This window comes from Polyodon spathula, chromosome 5 (assembly GCF_017654505.1).
Source record: "Polyodon spathula isolate WHYD16114869_AA chromosome 5, ASM1765450v1, whole genome shotgun sequence".
NCBI classification, from domain to species: Eukaryota; Metazoa; Chordata; class Actinopteri; order Acipenseriformes; family Polyodontidae; genus Polyodon; species Polyodon spathula.
In genome coordinates this window covers 49,509,701-49,526,397 of record NC_054538.1, presented here as the reverse complement: position 1 = coordinate 49,526,397, position 16,697 = coordinate 49,509,701, and the positions used below count along the sequence as shown (strand labels likewise).

General features: G+C 38.3%; 1 protein-coding gene across 1 annotated transcript in view; it reads left to right on the top strand.

Moving 5' to 3' along the window:
• Positions 1–12,261, top strand: part of elp3 (elongator acetyltransferase complex subunit 3) — a 162,900-nt gene extending 150,639 nt beyond the window's left edge. Inside the window, exon 15 of the mRNA XM_041250697.1 lies at positions 11,260–12,261. Within this exon, the coding sequence (XP_041106631.1) occupies positions 11,260–11,336 (77 nt within the window). The 3' untranslated portion in view covers positions 11,337–12,261. The remainder of the gene's footprint in view (positions 1–11,259) is intronic.
• Positions 12,262–16,697: the final 4,436 nt, after the last annotated feature.

Sequence of the window (16,697 nt, the reverse complement as noted above, 5' to 3'; positions counted from 1 at the left end):
AGGGTATAATAAATAGGGGCATACTATAGACTGCCAAATTCAGACACTGAGCAAATAATAATCTGTTATACAATGGCATAAGAATGCGTGCAGCAAAGGAAAAGCCATATTAATGGGGGATTTCAACATTTTACATATGACTGCTTCCTAACGCAATTTGTCAAGGCACTGACTCGAGGGGAGGCATGCCTTGATTTAGACAGAATAACTAAAACAGAGGTCAGAGAACCATTGACAAACTCAGACCACAACACTGTCTCATTTGAAGTGCTTTTTAAAACCCCAAAAGTAATGACTAAAGCTAAGGTTTACAATTTCAAATTTGGCAGTCTATAGCATGCGCCTATTATGCCCTTTGAATTTTTATTCTGACCCATATTGATTTGGTGGTGTTTTTCTTCATCCAGATTTAACACCTGGGCTTCAAGACTGTTTCTTATGTATAGCGCTACCCCTCCTCCTCTTCTGTCCTGCCTGTCTTTCCTATACAGTAAATACATTTAATGGCTGTCTTACCCGAGTTGTTGCCCTTGTTTTGATGTGGTCTCCCTTCTGTTTTTTTGTTGTTTTCTCCCCCCCTTTCTAGTTTAAATGCTTCTGAACCTCCTTGAGGATCTTTTCTCCAAGTAGATTGGTTATGGTTTCTTATATATATATATATATATATATATATATATATATATATATATATATATATATATATACACACACACACACACACACACACACACACAGACGTGCTAAAATTTGTTGGTACCCTTACAGCTCATTGAAATAATGCTTCATTCCTCCTGAAAAGTGATGAAATTAAACGCTGTTTTATCATGTATACTTGCATGCCTTTGGTATGTCATAGAATAAAGCAAAGAAGCTGTGAAAAGAGATGAATTATTGCTTATTCTACAAAGATATTCTAAAATGGCCTGGACACATTTGTTGGTACCCCTTAGAAAAGATAATAAATAATTGGATTATAGTGATATTTCAAACTAATTAGTTTCTTTAATTAGTATCACACATGTCTCTAATCTTGTAATCAGTCATTCAGCCTATTTAAATGGAGAAAAGTAGTCACTGTGCTGTTTGGTATCATTGTGTGCACCACACTGAACATGGACCAGAGAAAGCAAAGGAGAGAGTTGTCTGAGGAGATCAGAAAGAAAATAATAGACAAGCATGGTAAAGGTAAAGGCTACTAGACCCTCTCCAAGCAGCTTCATGTTCCTGCGACAACAGTAGCAAATATTATTAAGAAGTTTAAGGTCCATGGAACTGTAGGCAACCTCCCTGGGTGCGGCCGCAAGAGGAAAATCGACCCCAGATTGAACAGAAGGATAGTGTGAATGGTAGAAAAAGTACCAAGGATAACTGCCAAAGAGATACAACCTGAACTCCAAGGTGAAGGTACGTCAGTTTCTGATCGCACCATCCGTCGCTTTTTGAACGAAAGTGAGCTCCATGGAAGAAGACCCAGGAGGACTACACTTTTGAAAGAAAAACATAAAAAAGGCAGACTGGAATTTGCTAAAATGTATATTGACAAGCCACTATCCTTCTGGGAGAATGTCCTTTGGACAGATGAGTCAAAACTGGAGCTTTTTGGCAAGTCACATCAACTCTGTGTTCACAGATGAAGAAATGAAGCTTTCAAAGAAAAGAACGCCATACCTACAGTGAAACATAGAGGAGGCTCGGTTATGTTTTGGGGCTGCTTTGCTGCACCTGGCACAGGGTGCCTTGAATCTGTGCAGGGCACAATGAAATCTCAAGACTATCAAGGCATTCTGGAGCAAAACATACTGCCCAGTGTCAGAAAGCTCTGTCTCAGTCGCAGGTCATGGGTCATCCAACAGGATAATGACCCAAAACACACAGCTAAAAGCACCCAAGAATGGATGAGAACAAAACATTTGACTATTCTGAAGTGGCCTTCTATGAGTCCTGATCTGAGTCCTATCAAACATCTGTGGAAAGAGCTGAAACGTGCAGTCTGGAGAAGGCACCCATCAAACCTGAGACAGCTGGAGCAGTTTGCTCAGGAAGAGTGGGCCAAACTACCTGTTAACAGGTGCAGAAGTCTCATTGAGAGCTACAGAAAACATTTTATTTTTTGCAGTGATTGCCTCTAAAGGTTGTGCAACAAAATATTAGGTTAGCGGTCCCATCATTTTTGTCCATGCCATTTTCATTTGTTTTATTATTTACAATATTATGTTGAACAAAAAATCAAAAGCAAAGTCTGATTTCTATTAAATATGGAATAAACAATGGTGGATGCCAATTACTTTTGTCAGTTTCAAGTTATTTCAGAAACACTTGTGCATTCTTCGTTTTTTGTGGAGGGGTACCAACAAATTTGAGCACGTCTGTGTTTGTGTATCAAATAGATGGCTAAAAAAAACACTGCATCATTGAAGCTCAATCTGAAATGAACAGTGGAGGGGGGGCGCGAATGAGCTTCTAAGCTTTCTAACAATACCACTCCTTTCAGTCTAGCTGCTACAATGTCGGAGCGAAAGACTCAAAACAGAACCTAAGCTGTGAACTCTGTCACATGATGAGTGGCTTAACTTGAGGCAGTCGTAGTTCTGGCTAGGAGTACCGCATACACACACTGAATATGTCTTTTGGAAAGCCCAGAGTCTGTACTTTTAAACAAGATGTGTAGGTAGGTGGCTTTTTCAGTGCCTGAGTAATATGTGCGTAACCTTCGATGTGCTGGCACCCCAAAATGAATGGGGTTGACATTTAACAGTTAAACTTGCCGCTTGCAAAATAATACCTAGATAGACTTAATATCATATTTTTATTTTCATAACTGTTTACTTACTGCAGTGTACTGAGTTTCTATAATGCTTAAAGATAGCAGCCGGTAATCACGTACAAGAGAATACAGTCTCATGGCACTTAAAATATCCAGCATTACTTTTTATTTTATTTATTTATTTTAACCAGAACTACTCAGAATGCGGCTCATAGTGCTTTCGTCACTGACACCCACTTCCTTATAGATTGTTGTAGCATTTCAGGTATTTCAATTGGGTGTAAAATATAGTAGTTGGTGTCTTAAAATATGTCTGTGGGATTTTCCTGCACTGAAAGTTGCAGATATGTGGGAGCAACTTGGAAAATGTTTGATTCCCTCAATCCGGCGCTGAAATTCAAGCCCTGAGAATTATTCTGGGTTTAACCCTTAGCGGTCCATTTATTCTGCGCTTGTCAGGCGTGTCAGGTCCAATTTATTTTCACACGCACTGTTTGTTTTACACACGCTGTTTAATTTTTTTTTTCAGGTAAAACAGGTTCAAAAGGCACTGAATCGCTCAGAACTACATCTCCAGCCAAGCCCCACCCCTTGTTCGCTGTGTTTTTCACATACCTCTTCATAGTCGTGCATACTGATAAATCCTCTACTGATCACTCGTTTTATCACCATACTCCTCAATAATGTGATCCAAGTCATTATTTTATTACTATAACATCTCAAAAAGCTCTGGAAATGTCTGTGATATTCTTTGAGCGCTGGATGCAGAAGAAGCTATCTCCTTTGTTTATGTCCGTGTTACTTCTGTAATGCATGGGGCTATCAAATATGCCCTTGTTTTTTCAGCTTCATTCAGCTCCTATCGGTCTCACCTCGCCATTGAAAGGTTTTCTCGGCTTTTTCTGCAGAAAAAACGTTTAGAGACCTGTGCTTTACCTCTTTTTGATGATGTCTGACAGGGTCCGACATTGGACTGGAAAGGGAAAATTGTAATGTCGGACCTGGACATAAGACCACAAAGGGTTAAAAGGTATGTCATATGCAGACAGGCTTAAAGAATTGAATCTGTTCAGTCTTGAACAAAGACTATGCGGCGACCTGATTCAAGCATTCAAAATTCTAAAAGGTATTAATGTCAACCCAACAGACTTTTTGACCTGAAAAAAGAGGCAAGGACCAGAGATCACAAATGGATATTAGATAAAGGTGCATTCAGAACAAAAAGTAGGAGGCACTTTTTTAAACAGAGAATCATGAGCGTCTGGAACCAACTCCCCAGTAATGTTTTTGAAGCTGACACCCTGGGTTCCTTCAAGAAGCTGCTTGTTGAGATTCTGGGATCAATAAGCTACTAACAGCCAAACGAGCAAGATGGGCCAAATGGCCTCCTCTCGTTTCTAAACTTTGTTATTATGTTATGTTTTATTAAACGGTGGCATTAGTTAGCCATGCGTGTTTATATATGTTTTGTGTTAAAGCACTAGTTAAGTAGAAGAAGTACACAAGAAGTTATAGCTATCTATACTGAACAAAAATATAAACTCAACATGTAAAGTGTTGGTCCCATGTTTTATGAGCTGAAATAAATGATCCCAGAAATTTTCCATACACACAAAAAAACTCTCAAATTTTGTGCACAAATTTGTTTACATCCCTGTTATTGAGCATTTCTCCTTTGCCAAGATAATCCATCCACCTGACAGGTGTGGCATATCAATAAGCTGATTAAACAGCATGATCATTACATAGGTGCACCTCGTGCTGGGGACAATAAAAGGCCACTCTAAAATTTGCAGTTTTGTCACACAACACAATGCCACAGATGTCTCAAGTTTTGAGGGAGCGTGCAATTGGCATGCTGACTGCAGGAAAGCCGCCTCCAACGTTGTTTTAGAGAATTTGGCAGTATGTCCAACCGGCCTCACAACTGCAGACCATGTGTAACCACGGCAGCCCAGGACCTCCACATCCGGCTTCTTCACCTACGGGATCGTCTGAGACCAGCCAATTGGACAGCTGATGAAACTGTGGGTTTGCACAACCGCAGAATTTCTGCACAAACTGTCAGAAACCATCTCAGGGAAGCTCATCTGCGTGCTCATCGTCCTCGCCAGGGTCTTGACCTGACTGTTGTTTAGCGTCGTAACCGACTTCAGTGGGCAAATGCTCACCTTCGATGGCCATAGCACGCTAGAGAAGTGTTCTCTTCACGGATGAATCCCGGTTTCAGCTGTACTGGGCAGATGGCAAGCGTGTATGGCATTGTGTGGGCGAGCAGTCCGGCCTTGCGCCCTGTGTCTGCCGGGTTAGGGTTCGGCTCACCGCGACCCTGTAAAGGATTAAGCGGTAAATGATAATGGATGGATTTTTTGAAAACTGTCATGTAAATCCTGGTGAGATCGTGAATAAGTGCAAGGTATTTTTGTCATTTGTAGTGATATTTTGTCATTTGTAGTGATATATCAGATGTTTATCCCAGCCCAGCACTATATATATATATATATATATAGTACTGTGCAAAAGTTTTAGGCAGGTGTGAAAAAATGCTGTAAAGTAAGAATGCTTTCAAAAGTAGACATGTTAATAGTTTATCAATTAACAAAATGCAAAGTGAGTGAACAGAAGAAAAATCTACATCAACCACCCTTTGCCTTCAAAACAGCATCAGTTCTTCTAGGTACACTTGCACACAGTTTTTGAAGGAATTTGGCAGGTAGATAGGCCCAAACATCTTGGAGAACTAACCACAGTTCTTCTGTGGATTTAGGCAGCCTCAGTTGCTTCTCTCTCTTCATGTAATCCCAGACACGCTCCTTGTTCTTCTTTATGCTGGAGATAGTTCTTAATGACTTTCGCTGACCAAATCCCCAACTCCATTTGCAGAAATGCAGCCCCAAACTTGCAAGGAACTTCCAGCATGCTTCACTGTTGCCTGCAGACACTCATTCGTTGCGTGCAGACACTCGCTCTCCAGCCCTCCGAACAAACTGCCTTCTGCTAAAGCCAAATATTTCAAATTTTGAAACGGAGCACCTGCTGCCATTTTTCTGCACCCCAGTTCCTGTGTTTTCGTGCATAGTTGAGAGTCTATTGTCCTTGTTTCCACATCGGAGGTATGGCTTTTTGGCCGCAAGTCTTCCATGAAGGCCACTTCTGACCAGACTTCTCCGGACAGTAGATGGGTGCACCAGGGTCCCACTGTTTTCTGCCAATTCTGAGCTGATGGCATTGCTGGACATCTTCCGATTGCGAAGGGAAGTAAGCATGATTGGACAGCACATCTGGAAACCCCTGTCTGCCTTGAAATTTCTGCCTGGGAGAAACCTTGCTGATGCAGTATAACTACCTTGTGTCGTTGCTGTGCTCAGTCTTTCCATGGTGTATGACTTTTGACAGTAAACTGTCTTCAGCAACCTCACCTTGTTAGCTGAGTTTGGCTGTTCCTCACCCAGTTTTATTCCTCCTACACCGCTGTTTCTGTTAGTGATTGTGTTTCAACCTAGATATTGAATTAATGATCATAAGCACCTGTTTGGTATAATTGTTTAATCATACACCTGACTATATGCCTACAAATTTCTTGACTTTGTGCAAGTCTACCTAGAAGAATTGATGCTGTTTTGAAGGTAAAGGGTGGTCACACCAAATATGGATTTGATTTAAATTTTTCTTCTGTTCACTCACTTTGCATTTAGTTAATTGATAAATATAATCTATTAACATGTCTATTTTTGATTCTTACTTTACAGCATTTTTTCACACCTGCCTAAAACTTTTGCACAGTACTGTGTGTGTGTGTGTCATATATATATATATATATATATATATATATATATATATATATATATATATATATCTAAATATATATATAAACTATTTGATAAAGGATTTGGGTATTTACAACGCTTAATATAACTCTGAATATCCTTTTACTGTTTTGAGCAATGCAGTATTGTAGGATTTAATTATCGTTAATATAGATTGATCAACCCTAATTGGACAGTAAATGCCTTACATCAGAGATTTTGTTATAGCAGATAAGTTGTGATGAGATATTTATAATGAGAGTTGAGTGGATCTCAGTCCTAGACACAGAGTAAACCTTAAGAGTAAATATGGAGTTGATGGCAGCCTTGTAGCATACATATACTATGATTAGTACATTCTTGTGATGGCTTTAACTAAAATAAATTATTTCTCTCTCAGTCCTAATAACATGTCAGTAAAGTGTTGTAATTTAGAGTGTAATATTGAAACAGGTCCCCTTGGCTGGCCAACCCATTATTTTATTATGGATGTTCAGTCACAGCAAATCAATATTGCATTTTATAGGCTCTGCTGTTGCTGTTTGTGCATGTGATGAAGACCATGGTGGATGTGTCAGACTGCCTTCCTATCTGTTGTCAATATATGTGTCTGACTATATTTGTCTATTTGTATCTACTGTAGTAAAATACTCAGGGGGAGTAGTTTTAAGTTAATTTGGTAGCGTTGCATTACATTATTTGTATTAAAAAGATGTTTGCTGCCTTCATGATCCTCTTGGTTCATAAACTATGGCAGACCTAATTTTAACCAAAGCTATAGCAGACATATAAAGGTATTAGAATGAAACAGTTGTTAATTAATAAGTGAGTAAGTTCTCAAGTTCTACCTGCTGTAAGAGTTAACCTGCATGGGATTTTATTCAACTGACAGTCAACAGACTTCTTGTTACCTTTCTTTTTTACATTACAAGCCAAGAAAACCAATTTCAAACATTTGGGAAAATGAAGATAATTCTAGTAATTCTGTCTTGGCACATTTAAGCGAAGCGGCTGGTGTCAAAGTCTAATACCGAAGCAGTCCCCCTCCCCCACACCACCACGCTCCATTCTCCTCTCCTTCCCTGGGAGCCCTGCTGCACCTGCCCCTAATTAGAGATAAGAGGGGACAGATGATGTTCTGACTCTTTAAATTAATGGGGTGGTAAAGGATTTTTTCACTCGGAACAATGTAGAACTGCTCACTGACGCAGGAAACAGCATCACTCTCCCAGCCCTGCTGGTTCTGAAGACATGCAGCCAATCAAATTCCATTTCTGTTGGCCTGCATATTTTAATTTACACGTCCATTATTACTTTATTAAAGAGAAAGATATTTTTCTTTCAGAGTGAGCTTGCATTTCTAAATGGGTTTCATAAATGCAGGGGAATAAATATGTTTCAACAGAATAGGCAGTTTATTAGAAAGAATATTACCAGGTAGGTGGTGGTTGATGGGGCAAGTACGTTAATATAATATAATGTAAAATAAATATAAGGACAAGGTGTTTTAAATATACTGCCCTCTAACAAGTATTTTGACTGATTTACCTATTTTAGCCCACTCTTCTAAGTGAACTGAAGAGCTAAATATGTTATTGAACAAACGTTCTGAGGTGGAGCATTTATTCATCATTTATTCTCCAAAAATGAGTCTCTACAATGTTAACTGCAAAGATTGTTACCACTTAAGAGCCTAGTATCACAGACATAAACTAATGTTGGATTGACTTCATCTTGTCAGAAGAATATAAAACATTTTACAAACAAGAGGTGGCCAATCGACCCATCAATTCTCATCCAGTTAAAAGAAGTTCCTGACCAGGAATCCAAGCTGGGCCAAAGCGGGGGAGCTAGATCATCAGGGGAAATGTGTACTAATCAGTGTCTATGAAACAGCTGTGAATATAGTATCTAGTATATTTACCCTTTCCTGCCTAAGTAGAATGACCAGATAAGGGATGATGACCACGGGATAGATGACCACTTCGTGCTTTAGCACTTGTAGTTTGGCAACCTTAAATCAGAGATGAAAACCAAATGTATCCATAGAGAGACCTTAAGTAGCTGTTTCCAGTGATGTAATGCAGTGGTTCCCAACCTGTGATCTGTGAGTAAACTCCAGGTGGTCCGCAAACAACTCCCAAAATTCGGTTACGCAATTTATGCAAAAACTCATTTCTACACAATTCCACATTGTGTTACTACAATATGTATTACTAAGCATCACAACAAAGAGATTTAACCACATGATATATAATTTATCCAGCATTATTTAAAAATAGTTTTTACATCTAGCATTCATGTAAATACACTTCTTTCTGATCTGTGCTCATTCTACTGCTTCACTGGTCAGGAGAAAAAAAAAAAAGTACTCTGGCTGTCCCAGCCTTTTTGATCTGCGTAATAGTGGCACACTGCATTAGATATTCCTAACTCAGCTGGAAAGACTAAATAAAAATAAAAAAACATGAAAACCACAATTTTAGTACTTTTAATTTTTTAACAATGTAAAACGTGTTACAGTGTTGCCAGGGATATATGAATATACCTATTTCCATATTTTTTTGGAGAGGTTTGCTGCATTTAGTAACAAAAGCTAATATGGAACAAAAAAATGCTATATTTGTAGCTTGACTTGTGAACTATATCGTAACGTGAATGAACGATTTCAGCTCAATGTTTTGTGACAGCTGTTCAAATGAGGCAAACTTATCATAAATATGAGTCTTTAAGAATAGAAATGCCATTATTGTGGCAAATGCAATAAGTGGAGTCTTGCACTGAAAGGGAAAAAATTGAGATACTCAATTTAGACTAAAAGAGCAGATAGGGAGGACGCTTTACAATATGTGCAGCCACTCAAGTGTCCGGATTGGAACCTGGTTGTAACCAATGCAAAACACTGTGGATCCTAGCAGACCAGTAATAGAGCTGGAAAGTTATCCCAAGGTAGCTAAACTTATGGGTGATTTTAAAAGGAAAATTAAAGTTCTACTTTCTAGCAGCCAACTTGCTAGGGAAAGGTTCGGTTTTGTGTAAATTAATTTTATAGCCACAGAATGTGCCAAATAATTCTAGGGTTGAAAGTGCCTGTGGGAGGGAGGATCAGAAATGTACAAAAGAAGGTCATCAGCATATAATGAGACCTTCTGTGCCACTTCTCTCTGACCACTCCCTGTATGCCATGGTTGCTGCGCAGTGCAATAGACAGGTTCAATTGCAATGGCAAATAAAAATGGAGAGAGGGGGCACCCCTGCCTAGTTCATGGTTCAGAGGAAAATATTCTGGATGTGTGTGATTGGCACTTATTGAGGCAAGAGGAGATGCATACAATAGTTTTATCCAATTAATCATATTAGGACCAAAACCACATTTCTGTAAGGCCATAAAAAGATAATCCCACTCAACACGATTGACAGCCTTCTCTGCATTGAGAGAGAGAAGGATGTCAGGCACAGGTGAGTCTGAGGGGAAATACATATTAAAGAGATGTCTAAGGTTAAAGAATGACTGTCTACCCTGAACAAAGCCTGCTTGGTCTAAAGAGATTATGGAGGGGAGAACCAATTCGATGCGTTGAGCTAGCGCCTTGGCAAGTGCTTTAACATCTGCATTAAAGAGGAAAATGGGGTGATAAGAGCTATAGTCATGCTGGTCCTTAGTTTCCTTTAGAAGTAGCGGTATTGACGATTTATACAGTGTAATAAAGGTAACACTGAATTAGAGAAAGATTCAGCAAACATAGAACTTAAGGGAGAGAATTGAGAACTACATTTTTTAGGAAACTGGCAAAGTGGTTTGCAGTGTGCAGGAGTGATGCGGCGAGCAATGAAAAGACAGACAACGATAATACAGGTACAATTGTGTTTATTTTTAATTCTGGTCTGGTGACCACAAATAATAATCCCAGGCAATACACAGCAATGTGTATTACACTGTTCTAAAGCACGGGTTGCAGTCCCAAATAATAACACAGTGTGACAGAAATACAATGATTCTTGGTTGTAAATCTCCCTCCCAACCTGTGAGGGCGCTAAGCAGTGAGAACAGAGCCAATAGCTTTTTGTAAAGATCGAAAGTTGGGGAAACAGCATATTGCAGAATAAGGTCAGATAACTCGGTGATGTGACAGGTATGCTGCTTTGTTATTTTAGCACTGTAGGAAATAATTTTGCCATCATGGTACGCCTTTAGGGCCTCCCATGGTGTGGCAGACAAAATCCCTGGAGTGGTGTTAATGTCAGGAACTAAAGCAATATGATTGGAAAAAGGTTACAGAATTTAGTATATCTACAGTCAAGCCTTTCGATATTGCCCTGTTCTACTTTAAAATATGCGGTGGTGGACGTGTTTCCTCTATATGATGTTTTTGAAGTGTATCATCAATATTGGCATGTGGGGATACACATTTTTTGTTCCTGATGCCTAGCCTTATTCAATGACAAAGCTCAGAAAGACTAATTTGATTGCCCCACGGCTTATTATTGCCGTGAGATATTCTGGAAGAGAGATTGCATCATTGGTGCCTAGGCACCAAAATTAGAATGGCCCAGCGTGTCAGGATTAAATCACCAGTGATTCTCCGTGGGTTAAAAGGGGCAACAGTTGTTCTCATTTTATTGATGTGATGTTTTAATACATTTTGGAAGATGTTCTGTATAATAAAAAAGCTTTTTTCTTTTTTTAAGGTGTTGGTACCAGGAACTACTACAGAAAAATTGGCTATGAATTGGAAGGGCCCTACATGGTGAAACGGCTGGACTGAGGAAAATAGACCCGCTACATCATATGACTAGGAGCCAGACAGCCATCTCCCCTTTCACTCGGTAGACAGACAACTTTACTGAAGTAATGGTGTACTGCAGCAATCAGTGCTTCACCTTTGTAGTTTAGCAGTAAAAGTTTCACAGAGAAAAAAAGCAGAGAATTTTCAAAACTACTGCAACTGACATTGCAGCCTCACGTACCTACAGTATAAGAAGATCTTGCTAAGTATTGTAACTGCACTTATATTTCCTAATCGTAGTTACAATATTTAGCTACCTACCTCCCATTAGATTAATATGTAAACATAAGCGACAAATTCATTTTTAAGATTTTCACATACAGTAACAGATTGTTTCTAAAACAATTAGAAACAACCCAAAATTATATTTGTATTGATGGGAGTGGAAATAATAGCATTTGTCCCAGCATGTTGCCTTGCAGAGAGGTTTAAACACAGCATCCATGTTCATCCAGATAATGAGTGCCTGTTTATGTGACCTTCATACAGAATGGGTCAACTGAATATCCACAAAGTAGAAAGGACCTCTATCTGCCAGCACATTCAAGTTGTCTGTCAACATCATGTTGTGCCTTATTTAATAATTAAAAAATAATAATCATATTGGGTACCAAGGAATATTTCTGTATTTTTCCTGAAATGTATTTACGGAAATGTAATTATAATTCAAGAAATGAAATGCATGATGTATCAGTAAACAACATAGTCTTTACTCTTGAATCTGTTTTAATATTTAATTTATATACAGTAGTAGTGGAGGAAAAGCAGTTATAATTAGAACAAGACCTGCTGCATGAGCCGTTGATGATACCAAGTTATTAAAAAAAAAAAAAGAGTAACATAAAACTGCATGATGTAAGAGCTCAGCCCTCTCTGTTTTCCTATTAAAATATTTGAGTGCTGAGTTTAATTTGTCAACTTGTTTTTCTTCTACAGCTGGTGCTGTATGTACCCCACCAGCTATTACATTGCTTTAAATGTTGTTGGTCATTTCACTAAAGCAACAAAGTCTTGTAAAATTGTACTTGCACAAGGGGCTGATACAAAATTGAACCCTGCTGGTTTTAAACCTCCTTGAATTTTATTTGAGCATTTTACTACACTGGTGTATTCATGAACCACCTGCTTTAGGGGTTGATCAAATCGATCACTAACTCACAGCACAAAACATTATTGTTCAATATGTAATCCTCTCAGTTTCCACATGTTGTAAAGGTTTCTCCTGTTATATAAAAAAATAAACCTGGAAGAATATAGCACATTATTTAATAGATAGGTTCAAAGTTCAACCTTTTCCAGCCTTTCCGTGCTCTCTATTTGTGGCTTTTATCAAAAAGTTTTATTTCACAAAATTTTTTACTACTTGAACTTCATCACTTCATTTGTTCTGTTGGTTCACTTCCCTTTCTTTCCTTCTTCCCCATACCTCTACATATCACTCTTGCTTTCTTCTCTCATTTCCTTTACTACTCATTTACTGAGTATGTTGGGGCTGCAGTAAATTGTTACCAAGTCGTCCGTTTTTGTAAATGGTACTGCTGCAAATGTAAGATTCAGTTTTTTAAAAATCTGCATTCGTTTGGTGTTAGTATTTTCACAAAACAATTCCTATAGTAAATTTGCTATTAGAATTGGAATTTGTTTTTAAACGTCAAGTATATACTGGCAAATATCAGTGCTGTTTCCTGTTTGGCGATAATTGAAGTAGTTTTGCTGTTATCAAGTACTCAAAAAATGCTGAGGGAAAAAAATCTTAAAGAATTGCTGTGGTGATAATAATAATAATAATAATAATAATAATAATAATAATAATAATAATTTTTCATAATTACCCAGTGAAATCATTTAATGTGATTGCATACTGGTTACAGCTGGACAGTCAGCTAAACATACCTCTTTGCGAAGGCCACTTCATTGACTTTCTGGGATCCGGTAAGGTCTCTCTCATACTGTGACACCTGAGGGAGAGACAATGTCATATTCAACCAAGTTAGTCCTGCTGGGCACAACAGAAAAAACATTGCTGAACTCCTAATAAGCTTTAATAAATTTACATGATAAACTTCACGTTCATTATGGCAATCGGGCTGTCTAATTTCATAATTCACCTTACCTATAGCCCGAATCACTTGATAAGGCTCCTGCCATTTAGCACACAATTGTCACTCTGATGAGGGAAGTAGCAGCATTACCTTGTCTCCTGGTCGAAAGGTTTAAACTACTGCATTTTTGTTGTAATGCTGCTGTTGCCGGTGCTGAGCTGATTTGAAGTTGTCCTGGGGCAAATGACTGACCAAATCCAGGCGATCTCTTAATAGGAGCACATGCTTCACTACATTTTTGGATAAGCCTTTGTACTCCTCCAAACCCTCTGAACAGATCGAGGATGCCGTGAGGCTGTCGGCCATACAAGGGCTTGAAGGGGGTGAACCCTGTCGAACTCTGTGGCACCTCTCTCACTGCAAAAAGGAGGTAGGAAAGAAGCGATGCCCAGTGCTTCAAGATCTGATTAAAGCGTTCCACGAAACTGCCCCGTCTGTGGATGATAAACAGATGTCCTGATGGGACATATTTTTAATATTTTATATATCAGCTGTAACGTGTTAGACAAAAAGTTGGTCACATGATCAGTCAAAATCTCCTTGGGAATCCCTACTCTCGCCATAATCTGTACTAACTGGCTGTTGAAGCGGCACTAGTGGACCTCCAGGTATCGCGCTGCATAATCTACCACTACTAATATATGCGTTGTCAAGGAAATTCAGGGTTAAATTAATTTTAATATAAGCATTTTCAGATATTTAATTCAGACTATTGTCTGTGTGATATGCTGTGGTGATTGGGTTGTTAACATCAATTCCAGAACATTCTTAACCAGATCTACTTCAAAGCTTGTTGATTAGACCAAGGCACAGGCCAAACGTAGTGTTAACTCTTTGAAGCTCGCCTTCCAAAATACTGTTTGATTGTCTGGTCTCCTAAGGTGTCATAAAACCTATCAAGGCAAACTATAATGATAATGCAGTTGTACCATTATTGTTTGAAAAGTTAATTAAAGTGCTTTAAGAATCATTTTCAATTACATAACTTGTAGATACAAGTTTAATAGATTAAAAGTTTTTTTTATGTAAGATTTCCAATAAACCAGAGGGGTTTATTTTATTTTAAATGAATATTATAAACTAATAACTATTTTTGAATGTTATCCTTTGATTGTATTATGATGTGTTATATATGCTTGTAATCATAATTTTGTATAGAGAATGAAACTGAAATGTATATGCTTCTCTAATGAATGTAACTAAAGTTTTATTGAATAGGAGGTTTAAATGATAAATGTAAAATCCTTTGATAACGAAATAGGTGGATACATTCCATCTCTAACAACTTTTTTTGTGTGGCACACAATTGTCTATCAAATCTATAACAAAAACATTATCAATGTAAAAAAAAACAAGTTAGAAAAACACTACAGAGTTTAAAGTGGTGATATCAAACACAAAAGCACAAGTTAGGAGAAGCAATCGGGGCAACCTTGTCAAACGTCAAGCAAACAGGCACAGTTGGAAAGGTGCTGGGGCCCAACATTCACACAATTGTTGCTTCTAACTTGGCTTCTTTTTTTGATCACTCCACTTTACATTTAAATGCTCATTCCCTTATCAGCTGGGTTGTAACCAGAATAAAGATGCTGAGACACATATGTGCCAAGGAAAATGCTCAACACAGACTGAAGTGTTCTTGGTTATCCTTACAAGCACTACTACAGAGAGAAAGACAGACAGGGAATGGGAGAGGCGCCATCACAGATGCAGACAAGCAGGCTTTGGGAAGACACACGGACAACATGCAGGTAAGGCAGAGGTAGATGAGGGCACACATGCACAGACAGACATTTAGCCCCTACATACAAGAATATGTGAAAGAGCATGAAGCGGTATATTCCCAACAATGAAGATGATGAACACGACCGAGTGCAATGGTTAATGAGAATGAAAGGTAAGTGTATGGGAAGTGACAGTTGGTGGTGCAGGCATTGCAGATCCAGAGCTGGGGTGTTTGAGACTTTTTTTTGCATTGTCAATGTTTTTTGTTGCAGATGTGACGATCTGATAAGGGAATGGTGACAATCCCCTTGAAGTTGTACAAAGAGCATTTCAAGGTAAAGTAGAGCGATCAAAAAAAGAAGCCAAGTTAGAAGCAACAATTGTGTGAATGGTGGGCCCCAGCACCTTCCAATTATGCCTATTTGCTTGATGTTTGACTATTGCTTCTCCAAACTTGGGCTTTTGTGTTTGATATCACCCCTTTAAACAGATGTTGTGTTTTTCTAACTTAGTTTTTACATTGACAATGTTTTTGTTATAGATATCACTTCTTTTTTTACTTGATCAAATAGTGAATAAAGTGAGGGAAAGCTATCCGAGAATGTATATGGTAAATAGACAGGACAAGAGAGTACTAAGTAGAGTAATATAAGATAAATGAGAAAAAGATTTGAAAGTAAAGTAATGGTAGAAGTGACTTTTGGGCAGTATTGAAAGTTTAAACATTGTATTGTTTTAGTTGCAAATGTATATCCATGAGTGGTGAAAACAATATGTCTATTTTGTCAGGTATTTATATATTGACATTTACTTAGGTAGAAAACAACAATGTTATGAATGGTTAAAAAGTTACATAGGGCAGTATATCAGCACATTTTAGTGGTGCAAAAAAAAAACAAAAAACACATTATCCTTGTTGTAGAGGTGTTATGAACTAAGTCAATGCAAGCATTTGTAAAGCATTAGATCTCTTCATAAAAGGCCATATCCATGTCCTTTGCATTTGTTGGCCGTGGTGTGACTTCAATGAGTGCATCATTTGCATGCACCCACAGCAAGAAGAGACACACAGTGCCCTGAAGTAACACCCTGTCCTTGGTGTATGATAATGGAAGATAACTGGTCATTCCACAGTAATTTTGCTCTTCTGCACAGCAGTAAACTTGACATTGTGTTGCTTTGGAACAGTCCTGTCTGGTTTGGACTGCAATCATTCTTCCTGCTGACAGAATAAATTCACGTTTCATGATTAGAGAAGTTTTGCATTACCTACATTTGCTACCAGGAATCGTTGCCCCTTTGTCATTTTATATAAATTAGTTCTTCCAAACACATGGATTCTGTACCAGCAGTAAACATGCAACACATGTTGGTTTAATGAGCAGTAGATACATCTAGTACATAGAAAGTCATGACTTATTGTGACTGAAACCGTGTGAGATACTTCAGGACAAATTTCAGACAATTTGGTGAGAAACTTTGCAACATCTTGCTTCTCACCTCTATTGAAGGG